Below are 23,039 nucleotides of genomic sequence, written 5' to 3' on the forward strand. Positions count from 1 at the left end.
ATAATGAAGCAGTCCATGCCCGCATGCAGCAAGACCTGGACGACATTCGGGCTTGGGCTGATGAGTGACAGGTAACATTTGCGCCACACAAGTGCCGGGCAATGACTATCTCCAACAAGCGAGAGTCTAACCACTGCCCCATGTCATTCAACAGCATTACCATCGCTGAATCCCCCTCCATCAATATCCTGGGGTCACCATTGACCAGAAACTCAACTGGACCAGTCACATAAATACTGTGGCTACAAGAGCAGGTCAGAGGCTGGGTATTCCATGGCGAGTGCCTCACTCCCAACTCCCAAAGCCTTTCCACCATCTACAAGGCACAAGTCAGGAGTGTGATGAAATACTCTTCACTTACCTGGATGAGTGCAGCTCCAACAACACTAGAAGTTCAACACCATCCAGGAAAAAGCAGTCTGCTTGATCGGCACCCCAACCAAACATCCATTCCCTTCACTACCGGCGTACCGTGGCTGCAGTGTGTACTGACTACACCCTGCACCGCAGAAACTCGCCAAGGCTTCTTCAACAGCACCTCCCAAACCCGCGACCTCCAGCACCGAGAAAGACAAGGGCTGAAGGTGCATGGAAATCTCAAGTTCCCCTCCAAGTTGCACAGCATCCCAACTTGGGACATACATCAACATTCCTCCATCGTCGCTGGGTCAAAATCCTGGAACTCCCTCCCTAACAGCACTGTGGGAGCACCTTCACCACACGGACTGCAGCGGTTCAAGGCGGCGGCTCACCACCACCTTCTCGAAAAAAGTTCTGTTCACTTTAAGGGAACATTATTACTGCCTCAGAGGGGGTTATATTTTTGGGTTTCTATACAATGGTCTTCACACATAAGTTCCACGGTCAGTTCGCACAAGTCCAGATCCAAAAGCTCCGCCTATCCTGTCCTCACACGGGGGCATACCCAAGGAAATAACAGACCCTACTTGTCATAATTTGCTTACTGAATTTAAGCAGAGCAGAAGTCTAGAAACTAAAGCAAATATTTCTATTTTCAAACAAATAGAAATACAAAACACAAAAATTCAAATACTAAAATATAGCCATAATAACAACAAGATCTTGTATTTACACAGCGCCTTTAAAGGCAGTAAAACATCCCAAGGCACGTCAACAAAATCGGACACCAAGCCACATAAGGAGGTATTAGGGCAGGTGACCAAAAGCTTGGTCAAAGAGATTTTAAGGAGCGTCTTTAAGAAGGCGAGAGGCGGTGAGGTTTAGGGAGGCAATTCCAGAGCTTAGGGCCTTGGCAGCTGAAGGCACGACCACCAATGATGGAGCAATTAAAATCGGGGATGCTTTAGAGGCTCCAAGTGTGGTCTAGCCAAGGTACACTGCGATCGGAACTGTGCACAGTGCTCCAAGTGTGGTCTAGCCAAGGTACACGGCGATCGGAACTGTGCACAGTGCTCCAAGTGTGGTCTAGCCAAGGTACATGGAGATCGGAACTGTGCACAGTGCTCCAAGTGTGGTCTAACAAAGGTACATGGAGACCGGAACTGTGCACAGTGCTCCAAGTGTGGTCTAGCCAAGGTACATGGAGACCGGAACTGTGCACAGTGCTCCAAGTGTGGTCTAACAAAGGTACACGGCGATCGGAACTGTGCACAGTGCTCCAAGTGTGGTCTAGCCAAGGTACACGGCGATTGGAACTGTGCACAGTGCTCCAAGTGTGGTCTAGCCAAGGTACACGGCGATCGGAACTGTACACAGTGCTCCAAGTGTGGTCTAGCCAAGGTACACGGCGATCGGAACTGTGCACAGTGCTCCAAGTGTGGTCTAGCCAAGGTACATGGCGATCGGAACTGTGCACAGTGCTCCAAGTGTGGTCTAGCCAAGGTACACGGCAATCGGAACTGTGCACAGTGCTCCAAGTGTGGTCTAACAAAGGTACATGGAGACCGGAACTGTGCACAGTGCTCCAAGTGTGGTCTAGCCAAGGTACATGGAGACCGGAACTGTGCACAGTGCTCCAAGTGTGGTCTAACAAAGGTACACGGCGATCGGAACTGTGCACAGTGCTCCAAGTGTGGTCTAACAAAGGTACATGGAGACCGGAACTGTGCACAGTGCTCCAAGTGTGGTCTAGCCAAGGTACACGGCGATCGGAACTGTGCACAGTGCTCCAAGTGTGGTCTAGCCAAGGTACACGGCGATTGGAACTGTGCACAGTGCTCCAAGTGTGGTCTAGCCAAGGTACACGGCGATCGGAACTGTACACAGTGCTCCAAGTGTGGTCTAGCCAAGGTACACGGCGATCGGAACTGTGCACAGTGCTCCAAGTGTGGTCTAGCCAAGGTACATGGCGATCGGAACTGTGCACAGTGCTCCAAGTGTGGTCTAGCCAAGGTACACGGCAATCGGAACTGTGCACAGTGCTCCAAGTGTGGTCTACCCAAGATTAACGTAACTTCTCTGCTTTTCAATTCTATCCCTCTAGAAATGAACCCTTTATGAACCTGCATTTTGAGTGATTTGTGTATCTGTACTCCTAGATCCCTCTGCTCCTCGACCACATTTAGACTCTTAATTTCCAAGGAGTATGTGGCCTTCTTATTCTTCTTGCCAAAATTCACCACCTCACACTCACCTATATTGAAATCCATTTTCCAATTACACACCCATTCTGCAAGTTTATTAATGTCTTCTATTTTGTCAGTCTTCCCCAGTGTTAACTATACCCCAAATTTGGTCCATATACTTCCAATTCTGGAGTCCAAATAGTTTATGTAAAGAGTGAAGAGCAGCACCAATCCCCATAGAACACCACGTCCCACCAGTCTGAGTAACTACATTTAACCCCTACTCTCCGTCCAGTACTGCAACAGCAAGATGTAGACAGGAAGGAGGTTCAAACCAAATAGGGTTAAACACAAGGAGGGGAGAAAAATGGAGAAAAACCATCAATTAGAAGCATGCACTCACCTCCTGTTTTAACTGTCCAAACGTTTTCCTGATTCCATCCCGCAGAAACACCAGTGCTTCTTTATCAGGGTACTTATTGACTATCTCGTCAAGACACTGACCAACGGTTTTGGAGACGAGTGGCATGTTCGCAACACCATGGATGTAGCTGGTGGTGAGGGTTGGCTTCATTGGGATATCTGAATAATGGTGTGTGCTAACAAAAAAAAAAGGAAATGGAGATATTAATGCACAGCACCCAATTAGGTTACAATGCCGTTAACCAAGGCCCCGTTTACCTCTCAGGTGGACGTAAAAGATCCAGTGGCACCATTCAAAAAAGAGCAGGGGAGTTCTCCCCTGTGTCCTGAGCAATATTTGTCCCTCATCCAACATCATTAACACAGATTATCTGGTCATTTGTCACATTGCTGTTTGTGGGAGCTTGCTGTGCGCAAATTGGCTGCCGCGTTTCCCACATTACAACAGTGACTCCACTTCAAAATTGGCTGTAAAATGCTTTGGGACGTCCTGAGGTCGTGAAAGGCGTTATAAAATGCAATTTCTTCTGCTCTATCTGGTTTCTGCTGTACCTGCTGCTTAAAGCGAGTAGAAAGTCGACAAGCAATGTTTCTATACATTTCACCACCAAAGTAGTCTTTGATATACATTTTTGAAAACAACACTTGTCTCATTTGCACAGATATTTGCCAGATAAAGGGCTCCCTCACTAACCAGGGGGGTGGGGAGGGGAAGAGACCTTGTACATTGTGCAGCAGCTCAACTCAAAGCAATGGGGCCCGAAACTTCAAACACGCTGGGAGCTATCCAGCAAAGCAAAGGTCAACAGGGGTCACAGTGAGAGACCTCTAGTCCTACCCAACATACAGGAAGATGCTTGTGGTTGTGGACCAGAAACTTAGCCTCATCAACACTGTGGCTCCAACCACTAGGCAGAAGTTGAGTGCTCTGCTCACATCCTGGCCCCTCAATGCATCTCCACCATCTACAGGGCCCCAAGTCAGGGTGGCTGCAGCCGCAAGAAAGGAAAGAAAGACTTGTATTTCTATAGCAAAATACTGTGGATGCTGGAAATCCGAAATAACAGAAAAACGCTGGAAAAACTCAGCAGGCCAGGACAGCATCGTGGAGAGAGAAACAGAGTAAACGTTTCAGGTCGATGACCCTTCGTCAAAACTAGAAAAAAAAAGCAGGAAGTGGAAAGCAGGTTTAGGGTCTGGGAAAAGGGGGAGGGGATGAAAGAACAAAAGGGAAGGTCAGTGATAGGATAGAAAGCAGGAGAGATAAAGAGACATCGAGAGACATTGAGCGATATTCAAGGCGAGAGGAGGTGGTAATGGGACAGGTTAAGGAACAAAGGATGGCTCTAGATGGAGTGTGAATTGCGCTGGCAGAATGAAGGACAGCTGCCCTGTGGGAGGGAAGAAAAAAGGCCAGATAAAAGTGTGGATAAAGAAGAAAATATGTGACCAGGGCCGAGGTTATGATCTGAAATTGTTGAACTCTATGTTGAGTCCAGAGGGCTGTAGAGTGCCTAATCCGAAGATGAGGTGCTGTTCCTCGAGTTTACGCTGAGCTTCCGTGGAACAATGCAAGAGGCCGAGGACGGTGAGGTCTGAGTGGGAGTGGAGCGGAGAATTAAAGTGACAGGCCACTTGTATTTCTATATACTGCCTTTCATGACCGCAGGACGTCCCAAAATGCTTAACAGCCCATGAAATACTTTTAGAAATGTATTCACTGCAGCCAATTTGCACACAGCAAGATCCCACAAACAGCAATGAGATAAATGACTAGATAATCTGATTTCCTCCTTCTAGGTCCTGGATCATCATCTCCCAGTGGCAAAGTATTCCATGCTAATTACACAGCAAGTTTCACCTGAATTCCCAATTTGATTTCTTGGTGACTATCTTATATTGATGGCCTCTAGTTTTACTCTTCCCCACAAGTGGAAACGCTCTCTGTATCTACTCTATCAAAACCTCTCTTAATTTTATAGACCTCTATATTAGGTCACCCCTCAGCCTTCTTTTTTCCCCCCAAGTGAAAAGAGACCCAGCCTGTTCATCCTTTCCTGATATGTACACCCTCGCATTTCTGGTATCATCCTTGTAAATCTTCTCTGCACCCTCTCCAGTGCCTCGATATCCTTTTTATAATATGGCGACCAGAACTGTACGCAGTACTCCAAGTGTGGTCTAACCAAGGTTCGATACAGGTTCAGCATAACTTCCCTACTTTTCAATTCTATCCCTCTAGAAATAAACCTGAGTGCTTGGCTTGTTTTTTTTATGGCCTCGTTAACCTGTGTCCCAACTTTTAGTGATTTGTGTATTTGTACTCCGAGATCCCTTTGCTCCTCTACCCTGTGGTGTATGTAACCTGTACCACCTTAAGAGAACTACCTTAAGAAGATGGACTACTTTCTCTTGCTACTGTATATTGTAGTACCAGTGGTGACCACACCGGTATATAAGCTCTGTGTAGTAATTTGTAAAGCAGTTCAGCCCTGACCTTCAAGTAGTAAAGACCTGTTTAAGTTTTTCCTGTTGTCTGCGTCCAGTTATTTAAAATAAATATACCTGGAACACACAGGCTCAACAGTGGCGATGAGTCGATCTTACCCAGCGGCAATTGCATCCAAGGCAGCTTCGTCCTCAGAACGGGCGTCGAGAAGAGGCATCCGCCCTCATCATCCTGCTGAGCACCGCATTCGCACGGGAGGCATCGAGAACCCGGGTTGGAATTGCTGACCACGAAGTCCACCATCAGCGACAGGCAGTGATCATCCTTCTTCCACGGCGGTGGGTAAGCCGATCTAGCGACACGGGCAGAAAGTCGGCCGCGTTGTCAGTGAAGAAGGGGGCGAGACCGGAGGAAAAAGGGCGGAGAACTCGACTGCAGCCGGTGTAAAGGGCCGGGCTGCAATCGGAATAGACGCGCAGCAAGAAAGGAAGCGCTAATACCCACGAGGACAGCGGGGAGTAAAAGCAGCAGCGTCGGGGGAAATTAAGGACCGCTGGGAGGCGAGAACGGCAACAGCGCGGTAATCGCCATTGTAGCCAGCGGGGGAAGAAGCCAAGCGCGGGAAGCCGCCATTTTAGTCGGCGCAGGAAGAAGACAAGCGCGGGAAAAGCCGCCAAGCGCGGGAAGCCGCCATTTTGAAAAAAAATAAAAATAAATAAAATACTTAAAGAAACTTACAAGGATGCCTAAAAACGGTAACATCACTGCTTTTGATAGCGATGTCGAAGATTGGGCCACTTATGTGGAGCGTATTGAAGTTTATTGTACAGCAAATGAGATACCGGCTGAAAAGAAAGCACTAACCCTATTAAACTTGATGGGTGCGAAGACGTACGGGTTATTAAGGCACCGCAACACCAGATAAACCGGCGGATAAGACTTTCGCGAATATTGTTACTCTCCTGCAAGAGCATTTAAACCCCACGCCGCTGCTGATAGCGGAACGATTTAAATTTTACAGAAGAACGCAGCTGAAAGAGGAAAGCAACGCTGAATTCTTAATTGAACTGCGCAAGCTATCAAAGTACTGTCAGTTTGGTACAGGACTAGCAGATGCTCTGAGAGATAAGTTCGTGTGTGGACTATTAAAAGAAGGAACTCAGAAGCGACTGCTAGAGGAAAAGGACCTTACGCTAGATAAAGCTGTCACCATTGCAGCATCGCATGAGGCGGCAGCACGAGGCACCGCGGAAATGCAGCTAAGGCCATCGGAACTCAGCACCAATCAAATGGCATTGGGTGCAGTAAAGTGCTATCGTTGCGGAAGGACAACGCACGATCAGAACCAGTGCTGGTTCAAAGATCAAGAATGCAGAAAATGTGGCAGACTCGGTCACATAGCGAAAGTATGCCGGTCAGGAAAGAAGACCAGCAACAAAAAGTCACCACAGAAAAAGTACAAAAAAGTACACAAGGTGACAGAGAACAGTTCGGATGAACAGAAGACGGATTCAGACTCCAGCAGTAAGGAACTGGGTTGTCTAAGAATACATAATGTGGGTAACACAGCAGACCACCAAACTATTTGGGTTACACTCCAGATAGCAGGAGTCCAAGTGAAGATGGAATTGGACACGGGATCGGCATTGACGGTCATGAATAAGCAAGATTACAAAAGGTTATTCTCACACATTCCCCTAAGGGATACGGAGATTGTATTAAAAACATACACGGGGCAAAGAGTGTACCCCATCGGAAAGATAAAAGTAAAGGTGGTCCACAAGGGTAAAGAAAGCAAAGGAGTGGACTTGTATGTGTTACCTGAGGGAGGTCCACCACTACTAGGACGGGAATGGATCAGGAGAATAAATATGGACTGGCATTCCTTAAAAGCACTAGCTGTAGATTCCGGTAAAAAGGACGATGTCAAACCTAAACGACTGTCCAGAATATTGGACGATGCTAAGGAGGTGTTCCAACAGGGACTGGGAACACTGAAAGGAATTACGGCAAACATCAAGGTTGAAGAACATGCAAACCCGAAATTTTTCAATGCCAGACCGGTACCTTATGCAATACGACCTGCTGTGGAAGCTGAGCTGGAAGGGCTAGAACGTTCAGGAATACTGTCAAAGGTGGACTGGAGCGAATGGGCCACGCTCATTGTTCCCGTCATGAAGCATTCATTGAGCAACAAGCCGGGGGAACCGGGGAAGGTTCGCATCTGTGGCGATTTCAAGATCACTGTTAATCCGGTTCTTCACAGAGTGCAATATCCGCTTCCGCGGATTGAGGATATCTTCGCTTCGTTGTCTGGCGGGAAACACTTCACCAAGATAGACCTGGCGCGGGCGTACTTACAGATGGAAGTTGATGAAGCGTCACGCCAGTATCTCACGATCAACACGCATAAGGGCTTATATCGGTATAATAGACTGGTTTTTGGAGTGGCATCGGCTCCAGCGATTTGGCAAAGGGCCATGGAGCAGGTATTACAGGGAATTCCTGGCACACAATGCTATCTGGACGACATTCTTATTACAGGAGATGATGATGAGGAACACCTTGCTAATTTGGAACAGGTGCTCACCAGATTGAAAGAGTATGGACTTCGAGTTAATCGCCAGAAATGTGAGTTCTTTCAGAAGCGAATCTCGTACTGTGGTCACGTCATTGACCAGGAGGGGCTTCACAAGTCACCTGACAAGATCGAAGCTGTTGTGAAGGCTCCCGCTCCGGAAAATGTATCCCAGTTGAGGTCGTTCCTAGGGTTGATTAACTATTACCATAAGTTTCTGCCAAATTTATCCACGGTGCTACACCCGCTGAACGCTCTTTTACAAAAGGGAGTGCCATGGAAGTGGAGCGAGGACTGTAAGCGGGCTTTTCACAAAAGCAAGGCATTGATCACCTCTAAGGAAGTGTTGGCTCACTTTAACCCAATGCTGCCTATTCGTTTAGCTTGTGATGCTTCTCCATATGGTATTGGGGCAGTGCTATCACACAAGTTGCCAAATGGCTTGGAAAGACCAGTCGCGTTCGCATCCAGATCATTGACCTCCACTGAGCGCAACTATGCTCAGATAGATAGGGAGGCTCTCAGCCTCGTGTGGGGAGTAAAAAAATTTAATCATTACCTGCAAGGGCAAAAGTTTACGCTGCTGACAGACCACCAGCCGTTGGTTTCCATTTTTAACCCTAAGAAGGGTGTTTCGGTGATGACAGCGCAGAGGCTCCAGAGATGGTCCCTTTTCCTAGGGGCACATCAAAATGAGATCGAATTCAAAGGTACAAAGCAACATGGTAATGCTGATGGGCTGTCGCGCCTGCCACTACCTACAGCGGAAGAGGCACCGACAGTTGACCCTGTTGAGTTATTTCACTCGACCATCATCGAATGTTTGCCAGTCACCAATGCGAGTATTGAGAGGGAGACCAGGAACGACCCGACACTGTCTCGGGTCTACGAATTGACAGTGAAGGGATGGCCAGCACATGGCGAACCACTGTTACCGGCATTCTCAGCCAGACGAGAACAGCTGTCCGTTTGTCAAGGAACATTGATGTATGGAACAAGGGTGATTATTCCTCCTAAATTAAGGGAGAGAGTTCTAAAGGAACTGCATGAAGGTCATCTGGGGGGAGTCAAGATGAAACGCCTTGCTAGGGCTTATGTGTGGTGGCCAGGTATCGACAAACAAATGGAGGATCTGACTAAAAGCTGCTCAGGGTGCCAAAAAATTCAAAATGCACCTCCAATTGCACCGCTGCATCCATGGGAATGGCCTTCAACCCCATGGCAGCATGTACATATCGACTTTGCAGGTCCATTCATGGATTCCATGTTTTTGATAGCGGTAGACGCACATTCTAAATGGCCAGAAGTGATTAAGATGGTGACCACTACCTCTAAAAAGACGATCGCAGTTCTAAGAACCATATTTGCAAGAAATGGGTTGCCAGAACAGATATGTTCAGACAACGGACCGCAGTTCGTGTCAGAAGAATTCCAGAAATTCATGAAGAAGAATGGGGTGAAACACTATACATCTGCCCCATATCATCCGGCTACAAATGGGTTGGCCGAGAGATTTGTACAAACGTTCAAAAAGGCGATAAAGGCCATGAGCGAAGACCATATTCCACTACAACACAAGGTGGACAATTTCCTAATGGCATATCGAAACGCCACACATGCAGTGACAAATCAAAGTCCTGCCATGATGTTTTATAACAGGAGGTTGCGGTCCAGGTTGGATTTGTTAAAACCAAATGTGCGTAGGGAAGTCGAAAACAAACAGTTCCAGCATGTAAATAACAAGACCACTCGGAGTTTCGAAATAGGACAACCAGTGTTAGCCCGGGACTATAAGAATGAGAAATGGCAATCTGGAACAATTCGTGCCAGACAAGGACCCCTGATGTACACGGTAGAGATTGATGAAAACGTAATACGACGTCATGCTGACCAACTTGTAGAATCGAAAACAAGGGTCGAACCCATGGCTACGGCAGAGACACCAGTGGAAGAAATTATTGAACCTGTAGCATCTACCTCAAACGCGAACGTACATGAGGATGTTCAATCCATAAGAGATCAATTAGAGGAGTCACCCCAGCAACCAGAATCAGAGACCCCTGAAAGGCGTTATCCAACTCGGATCAGGAGGCCTCCTCAGAGACTGAATCTTTGAACAGTTGCATGAAAGTTGTATATATGTTATCCATGTTATGTTTAAATTGGGGTGTACACTGTTAAGCTAAAAAGGGAGGAATTGTGGTGTATGTAACCTGTACCACCTTAAGAGAACTACCTTAAGAAGATGGACTACTTTCTCTTGCTACTGTATATTGTAGTACCGGTGGTGACCATACCAGTATATAAGCTCTGTGTAGTAATTTGTAAAGCAGTTCAGCCCTGACCTTCAAGTAGTAAAGACCTGTTTAAGTTTTTCCTGTTGTCTGTGTCCAGTTATTTAAAATAAATATATCTGGAACACACAGACTCAACATACCCCACCTAGACTCTCACCCTCTCAGTGATGTGATATCCCTATTCTTCCTACTAAAATGTAATACCTCACATTTACCTGTGTTGAAATTCATTTGCCAATTAGATGCCCATTCTGTAAGTTTATTAATGTCCTCCTGTAATTTGTTGCAGTCCTCCTCAGTATTGACTATCCCCCCAATTTGGTGTCATCCGCAAATTTAGAAATTATGTTTTTGATTCCAAAGTCTAAATCTTTAATATAAATTGTGAACAATAGTGGTCCCAGCACTGATCCTTGTGGAACACCACTACCCACCTTCTGTGAATAGCTACCCTTTACTCCCACTCTCTGCTTTCTGTCTTGAAGCCAGCCAGCTATCCATTCTGCTACTTGTCCCGACTACACATTCGCTGACCTTGTTCATCAGTCTATTATGGGGTACCTTATCGAAGGCCTTTTGAAATTCTAGATAAATTACATCTACTGCATTATCCTTGTCTACTCTCTCTGTTACCTCTTCAAAAAATTCAATGAGGTTGGTCAAGCAAGACTTTCCCTTTTGAAATCCATGCTGGCTATTCATAATTATATTTTTAGTTTCTAGATGTTCTTCTATTTTCTCCTTTAGTAGGGATTCCATTATTTTTCCTACCACCGATGTTAAGCTGACTGGTCTATAATTCCCTGGACATGTTCTATCTCCTTTCTTAAATACAAGTATTACGTCAGCTATCCGCCAGTCCTCTGGCACTACACCCTTTTCTAATAAATTATTAAATGCGTGTAGTAATGCCTCCGCTATCTCTTCTAGATTCTTCTAAAATGCGTGGATGCAATCCATCCAGATGAGGGTTTTTTTCCTCTGAGTTTGATTAGTTTATTTAATATATCTCCTCTATTTTAAATGCATTTATTTCATTACTAATCTCATGTCCACCTGTTCTATCTCCCTGGTAAATACTGAAGCAAAGTAATTATTTAATATTTTTGCCATCTCCCTATCACTGCCTGTGGTATTATCCTGTCCATCCCTTAGTGGCCCTATTCCCATCCCAAACTTCCTTTTTTTAGTTTATGTGCCTATAAAATATTTTACTATTTTGTTTTATGTTCCTTGATAATTTAATTTCATAGTTCCTCTTTGCCTTAATTGTTTTTTTTTACTTCTCTCCTAATCTCTTCATATTCTCCCTTATCATGCTGTCCCCTGCTGTCTATGTACTTAATGTATGCCTCTTCCCTTACGTCTTTATTCACCCATGGTGTCCCATTAGTGCTTATTTTGGGTTTTTTTTTTAAAAAGCAGAATGTTTTTTTCCTGGACTCTGTTGAACACCATTTTAAATGTTTAAATTGCTGTTCGCCAATATTGATGTCCATTTTATTGTCCCCAAATTCTATGCTCAGCCCCTCAAAATCAGCTTTTCTTCAATTTATTACCCTGGACTTTGTCATACTTATGTCCTTCTCAATTATTATCTTCAAGCGTATTATATTATGGTCACTATTGCGTAGATGTTCCCCTACTTTTACTTCTCTTATCTGCTCTGGTTCATTCGCCATTACTAGATCCAATAGCAAATCCTCCCTTGTTGGGCTTTTTACATATTGGGTTAGAAAGGAGTCCTATAGGAACTCCATTCCCTTATCCCCTTTACCTACCTCTTCTGTCCAATTAATATCAGGGTACCCACTCTGTTCCCATATAAAAGATTAATTAAGAAAGGGAAGATAGATTATGAAAGTAAACTAGCAAAAAATATAAAAAGATAGCAAGAGTTTCTACAGTTATATAAAAAGAAAAAGGGTGGCTAAAGTGAATGTTGGTCCCTTAGAGGACGAGACTGGGAAATTAGTAGTAGGGAACATGGAGATGGCAAATACGCTGAACAAATATTTTGTATCAGTCTTTACAGTGGAGGACACTAAAAATATCCCAACACTGGACAAACAGGGGGCTATGGGGGGAGGAGCTAAACACGATTAAAATCACTAAGGAGATGGTACTTGGTAAGATAATGGGACTTAAGGCGGATAAATCCCCTGGACCTGATGGCTTACATCCTAGGGTCTTGAGAGAAGTAGCGGTAGGGATTGCGGATGCATTGGTGGTAATTTTCCAAAACTCCCTGGATTCAGGAAAGGTCCCAGCAGATTGGAAAACTGCTAATGTAACACCCTTATTTAAAAAGGGAGGTAGACAAAAGGCTGGAAACTATAGATCAGTTAGCCTAACATCTGTGGTTGGTAAAATGTTGGAGTCCATTATTAAGGAAGCAGTAACAGGACATTTGGATAAGCATAATTTAATTGGACAGTCAGCATGATTTTATGAAGGGGAAGTCATGTTTGACAAATTTGCTCGAATTCTTTGAGGACGTAACAAACAGGGTGGATAAAGGGGAACCAGTGGATGTAGTGTATTTGGACTTCCAAAAGGCATTTGACAAGGTGCCACACAAAAGATTACTGCACAAGATAAAAAATCACAGGATTGGGGGTAATATACTGGCATGGGTGGAAGATTGGCTATTTAACAGAAAACAGAGAGTTGGGATAAATGGTTCATTCTTGGGTTGGCAATCAGTAACTAGTGGTGTTCCGCAGGGGTCAGTGCTAGGACCCCAACTCTTTACAATCTATATTAACGATTTGGAGGAGGGGACCAAGTGCAACGTATCCAAGTTTGCCGACGATACAAAGATGGTAGGGAAAGCAGTGAGTGAGGAGGACATAAAAATCCTGCAAAAGGACATAGACAGGCTAAGTGAATGGGCAGAAATTTGGCAGATGGAATATAATGTTGGAAAGTGGGAGGTTATGCACTTTGGCAGAAAAAATCAAAGAGCAAGTTATTATCTAAATGGAAAGAAACTACAAAGTGCTACAATACAAAGGGATCTGGGGGTCCTGGTGCATGAAACACAAAGTTAGTATGCAGGTACAGCAGGTGATCAGGAAGGTCACTTGGCTTTTATTGCAAGGAGGATGGAGTATAAAAGTAGGGACGTCTTGCTGCAGTTATACAGGGTACTGGTGAGGCCACACCTGGAATACTGCATACAGTTTTGGTTTCCATATTTAAGAAAAGATATACTTGCTCTCGAGGCAGTTCAGAGAATGTTAACTCGGTTGATTCTGGAGATGAGGGGGTTGACTTATGAGGAAAGGTTGAGTAGGTTGGGCCTCTACTCATTGGAATTCAGAAGAATGAGAGGCGATCTTATCGAAACATAAGATTGTGAGGGGGCTTGATCGGGTGGATGCAGTGAGGATGTTTCCACTGATGGGTGAGACTAGAACTAGGGGGCATAATCTTAGAATAAGGGGCTGCCGTTTCAAAACTGAGATGAGGAGAAACTTCTTCACTCAGAGGGTAGTAAATCTATGGAATTTGCTACCTCAGAGAGCTATGGAAGCTGCGACATTAAATAAATTTTAAAAAGAAATAGACAGTTTCCTAGCAGATAAGGGAATTAGGGGTTACGGGGAGCGGGCAGGGAAGTGGACGCGAGTCTAGATTCGGATCAGCCATGATCCTATTGAATGGCGGAGAAGGCCCGAGGGGCCGTATGGCCTACTCCTGCTCTTACTTCTTATGTTCTTATCTCTTCATCCCCCTTTCCTTCAACCTAATTCTTAAATGTGACATGCTTCAATTACTCACTCCGGGAGTGTATGCCACAGCCTCAAAATTCTCTTTGTGGATCATATTCCGCTTCCCCACCGGCCTCTGGAACCAACCTCTGCTGGCTTCTGGCTAATTTATTGGCTCTTGGGACAGTTACCGGATCATCCCGCAATCCTCCTTCAGCTCTAACATCAACCCCTGCTCCTCTTCCATTTCCTGAACCAGGCTTCATTCCTCTGCCAGCTTCCAGACCATCACTGCTGGTGGCAGCTCCCTGCTGTACTTTAATTGGCATCACTCCCGTACTGCCTCCTGCCAGGGGCTCCCACTAACTTTTACAGCTATTTCGGAGTCCCACTCTCCTCCATCACTCAGCTGGTCATACCACCTTTCTCTTCCCCTTTTCCAGCGCCTTGGTTCCCTCAATCATTCTTCCTAGCTGTCATTATTCCCCAGCTTCCTTCTCTCCTGTCATCATCCCAAGCTTGAATCCCTCCCAAATGATCCCGCAACCTTCTTTTGCTCTTCCCTCGCTATCCTCCATCACGCCCACCAATGGCACCAATCACTAGCTCTCCCAGAGCACCAACCCCCAACTCTCTCATCCGTAACTCAAATCGACCAACTTGCCTCTGAATAGTATCCTTCTCGATTTGGAAGCCTGCATGTGGTAATGTAATTCCCCAACACATCCCTGTAAAAAATAACCTTGGACTGAACTTTGAGCTCATACAATGTAGACTGCGGCAAAAGCAGCTGAATGTTTGCAGATCCTCCCAGGGCGAGGAGGAGGACATAGTCCAATCCCAGGCTCACCCACTGTTGTCACCTGTCCAATTTTCAAATGGTGGGGTGAAAATTGCTCTAGGCCTGTTCTCAGGGCGAGCGCCCCAACCGGGAGGCCCGGGGCCAGCCCAAAACTGAGCCTCATTATCTGGGTGAGCCTGTGACCCTCTCCACAGGTAGCTCGGCCCCATTATAACAGGTGAATGTCAGACTATTTGCCTCGCAGGCAGCGGACCAAAGGTAAATCTCGGGAGGGTAGAAGTGCATTAGCATAGATATATATATCCACACATATTAGTATAAAATAAGCACACATACTCTGTTATATTAAAATGGAGTCTGGAACGTTCAGCAGGCCAAAATGGCTTCACACAGTACAAAATAAGGGGAAACAGGCAGGCCCATATTAGGAAGCGGTTTAAGGAAGAGGATGTGACTCCTTTGTAGCTTGCAGGCTAGACAGTTCCATAAACAAGATAAGCTTAGCAGAACAAATTAATGATAACCGAAGGACATGTACTGTAAACATTCATATGAATGTCCAGAACCAAAGTGAGAGACAAACCGTCTCCATTGTATAAAATTAATTAACTTTATCTAAAGGTATTCCTGCATCATGACTTTTGATTATCTATTGGCTAACCTTATCTTAAGACACCGAGGCTCTGCTGACCCTTTAGTCATCTTCTTGTTGACCTTAAACATTCCTTACTCATCTCTTTTTAATGTTATTAATTGTGTCTCTCAATACTATACCATGTGATAAAAGGTTTTGATCTTTGTGTATAAAAAGAGGTGTTTTTGTCCATGTATTCGGAGAACTCACGATAGCCATTGCCTACGTGAAGCTCCCCTTGCTAGCAAGAAGTTAAATAAAGTCTGCCTTTGACGATCACTTTGTTTCACAGAGTCTTATTGAACAGTCGAAACTTCGACAGTTTCTTGGAGGTTCCACCGAGATCGCTTGCTGCCTTTCGGTAAGTCACGGACGAGGACACCATACTTTGCTAACGACAAATCCTGAATGGCCATAAGTGAGGTTTTCTCACAGAAAAGGATTTCTCTTTAGATACATAGTTGGTGTAGTCTGTTACTTCCGACGGGAGCACTGCGATCTGTTAAGACTCATGTGTGTTTGGAACTTGAGTTAACTTGTGTAACCTTTTGCTTCTTTTGTCTTGACATTAAAAGGAGGAGGATACTGTCGGTTCAGGTTTCAAAACTGTCGGACAAAGGGAGACAGCAGAAAGGTCGCGACCAGGTTGAGTTCCGGAATATATGTGAGTGTACTGTGAAGGGATTAGCCTGAAGGATAGACACAGAAAGGGTACCAGAAGACCTGTGAAGAGACTAGCTCGAAGGATAGGCAGAGAGTGCACAGTGACGTAAATCTGTGAAGGGACTACCTAGTAATCCCGAAGGATAGATTGGTAGTTAGAATAAGGATAAGTATAGAATAAGGATTCAGAAATAAAACACAACTGTTTTGTAAAATAACGCTTATATGCATATGTAAAATTTGTAAAGATTTAAAGGAAAACTGTTAGTGACTGACTTGATCGACTAGGACAAGGAAGTGCCTGTCTCAAACGCGCAGCCTTAGACCGGTTGTTAAGAGGGGAAATCCCCCACGCGAAGGTCAGGACCCTGAAGTGGGCAGAGAGGCATAAAGGCACTTAGGATCGTGATACTCAGTCATTAGTTGTTAAAAGCTTGTAAAATAAGGCCTCGATCTGTAGAGCGTACCACGCAGATCGAGAAAACTGTCGGATTGTAATTTAGCTTTTGTAGAAAGCCTGCATAACTGTACTTATGTTATTTTATGTCTGAGTTCTTTTGTGTACCTGTTTGGACCTTCAAGTTATTCCTTAGTATTTTCTTGATTGTTATTATTGTATGTTATTGTTCATCGCTCTCAGTACTTTGGTCAGCCTGTAGGGGTCGTAAGAGGGTTGAGGGTAAAACTTGCGACCCAGAACAAGTGCAGCTAGTGGAAATTAAGAACTAACTAGGATGGGAGCTGCAGAAAGCAAGGTCCCCGAAAGGGGAACCCCAGCTTTCCATATTTTTCAAAATTGTGGCCGATCATCCACAATTGATTTACCTAAATGGTCTAAATGGACCAAGAATGACAAATACCCATTTCCTATAGATGGAACTTTTAATTTAGACAGAATAACATGCCTAGAGAATTGCCTCATAACTAGAGACCCGCAGAGAAAAGGAAAAAAAGCAGTAAATTGGTCAGCCTTTTCAGATTGGAAAAAGGAAGCACAGACAATTAACGAACATAAGAGCATCGTTATTTGCCATCAACCCACCATTGTGGATGCTGACCAGTTGTTTAGAGCTTGGCTGAAAGATTCAAAGTATCGCTTGTTAACCGAAGGCGAAGAAGGATTTAAAAATTTTAATGATCATAAAACCAACAACAATTGGAATCCAGAAACACTACCAAGCGAGCAGTTCTGGACTGAGTTATATAGAACAATGCATATTAAATTCCCAAAAAGAATTAATTGGTCAAAAATAATCGAAAAAAAAAGGACGAGGATGTTGAGGATTATATTGAAAGAATAGAATTAATCATGGGACAACATTCCGGGATGGCTAAGGAAAATTATCAAATTCCCCTGATTAACGCCCTTGTAAACGGTCTCAGATCAGAATTTAGGGAACCATTGACTCTAGTCTGCTTAGACTGGAGACATAAAACAACCCCCGAATTAACACAAATTCTGAAAGGAATCCAGGAGAGGAATAGAGACCAAAAGAATAAGGCTTCTCTCTTTATGGAACAATCGGCTGTGGAAACCCCGACTGCCAAAACCACTATCTGTTATCAAGGTCAGCAAGGCGGACGGGGCAGAGGGGGTAACAGGGGAGGATTTGGAGGAAGTAATAGGAGAGGCTTTGGCAGAGGACAGTGGAATGGAAGAGTCACAAACTCTGCGTGTTATAACTGCGGTCAGATCGGACACTGGAAGTCTGACTGCCTGCTTCCAAAACAGTCAAACCAAGGCTGGGGAAGCGCACCTAATAATATAAATACCCAAGCCCAGGTTTACACTCATCCGCAACCAAATTTTACAACAGGGAATCCTTGGGGAGGTCAAATTATTGGAGAACAATTCGGACCCCCAGGCCAAAACTATGCATGACGCAGAGACAAAGTCCCAACCGTTACCCACCCGACACAGTTGCCTTCAGTTTCAGTAAATTCTAGGGAAGAGCCAGTTTTATCCATAAAAGTAGAAGGTAGAAAAGTCCCATTCTTAGTTGACACCGGAGCCACAACCTCGCTGCTAACAAAGCAACACGCAAGAGGAACCCCGTGCACTGACGCTGAGGTCACGTGCGTGGGACTCTCCGGTGCCCTACAAAAAATGACGTGGTCAGAGCCACTAGAAGTACAGACAGACAGTTTTTCTGGTCAACATGCCTTCCTCTTATCAGAAGATACCCCTATGAACCTATTGGGAAGAGATTTACTGTGCAAAATGCAAGCAACAATAGTTTGTTCAAAAAAAGGGACTGCAAGTATACATCCCTACCGAAAGATGCATTATGTGTCCTTTATATGAAGTTACACAAGAAAACCCACCTCTAAGTATCCCAAGGGAAACACAACAATTGCTTGATCAGGTTTCGCCGCAAGTCTGGTCTAACCATCCAAATGAGGTCGGCAAGATGTTAACTGCTAAACCATATAAAGTTACACTAAAACCATCCATTCAACTGCCTCGGCGTTCCCAGTACCCACCGTCAGCGGCAGCTGAGCAAGGAATTCAGCCTGTCATTAACTCTTTGTTGCAACAGGGAATAATCGTCCCGACACAGAGTCCATGCAACACACCGATTCTTCCTGTCGAAAAGAAAGAAAGTGGGAAATGGAGACTAGTGCAGGATTTAAGAGCAGTTAATGAATCAGTACTCCCAGTTTATCCAGTTGTGCCAAATCCTGCCACAATTCTAACTAGTATTCCTTCTGGATCAAAATACTACACTGTTATTGATTTATGCTCAGCATTCTTATCCACCAAGATTCGCAGTTCCTGTTTGCTTTTACGTTCAAGGGAACACAGTATACTTGGACAAGGCTACCGCAAGGCTATACAGAAAGTCCCACAATCTTTTCTCAAAGTCTCAGGCATGATCTAGAGGACGTTATCTTTACGGGAGGGTCCACATTAATCCAATATGTCGATGATTTACTAATAGCCTCGCCTGATAAACAGTCATGTCAAACCGACTCGCTTATTATGCTGCATGCCTTGGCCGCAAAGGGACATAAAATATCACGGTCCAAGATGCAGTTTGTATCAGAGAAAGTGCAGTATTTGGGACATGAACTCCGTGGAGATAGTCGCTGTTTGACACAGAACAGAGTAAAAGCAATTTACGAAGCATCATTGCCTGTCACTAAACAACAACTGAAACATTTTCTTGGCATAACGGGATACTGTCGACAATGGATTATGGGGTATTCGGATCTAGTCAGACCATTGCTAGATATCTCTATGCCACTACAGGAAGATCCTCTCATTTGGAATCAAAAGGCAAAGGACGCTTTTAAAAAAATGTAAAACAAGCCTTGTTGTCAGCTCCAGCATTAGGGCTACCAGATTATCAGAAACAGTTCAATCTTTTTGTGCATAATAAAGCAGGATTCGCCCAGTCTGTTTTGACTCAAACCCACGGAGATAAACAGAGACCTTTAGCCTATTTTAGTACTCAGTTAGACCCCGTAGCACGTAGTCTGCCTGGATGCTTGCCAATTTTGGCAGCCGCTTATTATGCTGCAAAACAAGCTCAGAGTATTACGCTTAATCATCGAACTGTTTTGTTTGTGCCACATTCAGTTGAAGTACTATTGACGAAATGTGCAACCCAACATCTGACGTCAGCCTGCAGCAGTAAATATGAGGTTGAATTACTATCTAACCCCAACCTCGTAATTCAGAGATGTTCAGTTCTCAATCCTGCCACAATGTTACCCACAGAAGATGGAATCCCACATTGCTGCGAAACAGTCACCCAATTAGTGACCAAGCCTCGGGCAGACCTAACAGAGACTCCCATTCCTAACAGCGACCTGACATACTATGTAGACGGGTCGGCTTTTAGAGATGAAATGGGATCACCTAAAGCCGGATACGCCATATCAGATGACCACACAACCATAGAAGCATACTCACTACCTCAGTCCTTTTCAGCAGAACAAGCAGAACTATTTGCCCTTACAAGAGCGTGTATACTAGCAACAGGCCAATCAGTCAACATTTACACTGATTCCAGGTATGCCTTTGGAGTCGCTCATGACTACGGACAGATTTGGAAATTGAGGGGATTCTTAACCTCTTCAGGATCAACCATTAAAAATGCAGAACAAATCAATAATCTTCTGAAAGCTTTGATGTGTCCCGCTAGAATTTCAGTTATAAAATGTCAGGCTCACACAGGTAGTCAGGATCAGATATCATTGGGTAACGATCGGGCAGACAAAGCTGCTAAATCAGCAACTCTGTCCAATACAGGGCTGCAAGTATCAGTCTTTGCACTGCGTCAGCAAAAATCAGATAATGACCCACCTTCGATTAAAGATGTTTTAGCCTTCCAGTCACAGGCTGATTCGGACGAAGTGTTAGGTTGGGCAAGGGATTTCTGTTTTAAAACACCCGAAGGGGTATGGGTTCACCAGGATGGCCGTATGGTGGCTGCTAAATCTTTAATTCCATGGATTGCCCGATGCGTTCACATGTTCACGCATGCGGGCAAAGGGGGGATGGCAGACTATATTAATCAAACATGGTATGCACCAGGAATTACGACAGTCGTAAAGCAAATTAGTGAAAGGTGCACCACTTGCCAGGAAATGAATCCAGGCAAGACAGAGAAAGTACAGGCTGCCTCCCACCCAAATCCATCAGGTTCTTTTGAAAATTTGCAAATGGATTTTATTGAACTACCTGTATGTCTCGGATTCAAATATGTATTAGTAATCATAGACATGTTTTCAAGATGGGTGGAAGCTTTTCCATGTAGGAAAAATGATGCCGTAACGGTTGCGAAATGTTTACTGAAAGAAGTCACACCAAGGTTTGGAATACCTACGCAACTTTCATGCGACAACGGATCACACTTTACTGGAACCGTTATAAAGGAATTATGTAAAGCTTTACAGGTCAACCAACATTTTCACTGCAGCTACCACCCGCAATCTGCAGGATTAGTAGAAAGGTACAACGGGGTACTGAAGAATAAACTTTCTAAACTTTGCAAAGAAACTGGACTTAAACGGGTCGAACTATTACCCCTAGCATTGATGATAATGCGAGCAGCAACTAACAGGACAACCGGACTATCGCCACATGAGATTGTTATGGGACGACACCTAAGACTGCCATTTTCAGCGCCACTTACGGTTAAGCAAATGGACATCCATAAAATGGATGAGAACATGTTAAATTATTGTATTGCATTAACGAGATGTATTTCCAGCTTTCACCAGCAGGTTAAAGAGGCGCAAACAAAACCAGCGGAAGGAAGGTGCCATAACTTGGAACCAGGAGATAACGTATACGTAAAGGTCTTCAAAAGAAAGAACGGACTACAGCCACACTTTGAAGGGCCATACCAAGTACTCCTGACAACAAACACAGCTGTTAAAATCAAGGAAAGACCGACTTGGATACACGCATCCCATCGTAAGAAGGCACCAGACGGGGACATTTAAAAAAAAAAGGGACTTGAAACGATGAAATTATTGTTTACGCTGTATGTAATCATCGAGATGGTATGCGTAAGCTGTCAGAGAGATAACGAAGAACCCCGAAAGAAACGAGGACCGACAAAAGGGACTGAAAGAATTAATGTGGGCTATATTGTCCTAGGAAGGACAAAATGGGGGAATGTAGAAGTGCATTAGCATAGATATATATATCCACACATATTAGTATAAAATAAGCACACATACTCTGTTATATTAAAATGGAGTCTGGAACGTTCAGCAGGCCAAAATGGCTTCACACAGTACAAAATAAGGGGAAATAGGCAGGCCCATATTAGGAAGCGGTTTAAGGAAGAGGATGTGACTCCTTTGTAGCTTGCAGGCTAGACAGTTCCATAAACAAGATAAGCTTAGCAGAACAAATTAATGATAACCGAAGGACATGTACTGTAAACATTCATATGAATGTCCAGAACCAAAGTGAGAGACAAACCGTCTCCATTGTATAAAATTAATTAACTTTATCTAAAGGTATTCCTGCATCATGACTTTTGATTATCTATTAGCTAACCTTATCTTAAGACACCGAGGCTCTGCTGACCCTTTAGTCATCTTCTTGTTGACCTTAAACATTCCTTACTCATCTCTTTTTAATGTTATTAATTGTGTCTCTCAATACTATACCATGTGATAAAAGGTTTTGATCTTTGTGTATAAAAAGAGGTGTTTTTGTCCATGTATTCGGAGAACTCACGATAGCCATTGCCTACGTGAAGCTCCCCTTGCTAGCAAGAAGTTAAATAAAGTCTGCCTTTGACGATCACTTTGTTTCACAGAGTCTTATTGAACAGTCGAAACTTCGACAGCCTGTTCTCAGGGCGAGCACCCCAACCGGGAGGCCCGGGGCCAGCCCAAAACTGAGCCTCATTATCTGGGTGAGCCTGTGACCCTCTCCACAGGTAGCTCGGCCCCATTATAACAGGTGAATGTCAGACTATTTGCCTCGCAGGCAGCGGACCAAAGGTAAATCTCGGGAGGGTAGAGGCCAATCGCGAGTACTGTGGGGATTGGGGGGGGGGGGGGGTGGCGGAGGGAGGAGGCGGTCTTGCTCCTCCCGACTCCGCAGCAACGACTTCTGAAATGGTTTAAAAATTATATTATGGCCTAGAAACTCAGCTGCACTCAGTTTTCAGGCTCTAACCAGCCTCCAAAGCAGGAAGCGCGTTCTCATTACGAGCCGGAAGTGCAGCGCATGCCATAGTCCCGGCATACGGTGCTCATGCCTGAAACAGATGCTCGGCCCCTTACATAAGCAAATAGTAGCCCATTGCCTGGTGGAGGCCCCGACTGCAAGACTGGTTTGCCCCAAGGCAGCCGTTGCTGTCTGCATTCAGGAAAAATAGGTCTATATGCGGCCTAAGAGGCGGTCCTTAAAGGGACCTGTGCAGGCCGCATCGAACGAGAGAAGTGTTGAAAATAT

General features: G+C 44.7%; 1 protein-coding gene across 1 annotated transcript in view; it reads right to left on the minus strand.

Moving 5' to 3' along the window:
• The window catches only part of acsf2 (acyl-CoA synthetase family member 2), a 325,180-nt gene that overhangs the window by 275,898 nt on the left and 26,243 nt on the right, over positions 1-23,039 (minus strand). Inside the window, exon 2 of the mRNA XM_085963196.1 lies at positions 2,950-3,145. Within this exon, the coding sequence (XP_085819322.1) occupies positions 2,950-3,145 (196 nt within the window). The remainder of the gene's footprint in view (positions 1-2,949; positions 3,146-23,039) is intronic.

Source organism: Somniosus microcephalus, chromosome 21 (assembly GCF_052327205.1).
Source record: "Somniosus microcephalus isolate GS21.2 chromosome 21, FLI_Smic_1.0, whole genome shotgun sequence".
Taxonomy (NCBI): Eukaryota; Metazoa; Chordata; class Chondrichthyes; order Squaliformes; family Somniosidae; genus Somniosus; species Somniosus microcephalus.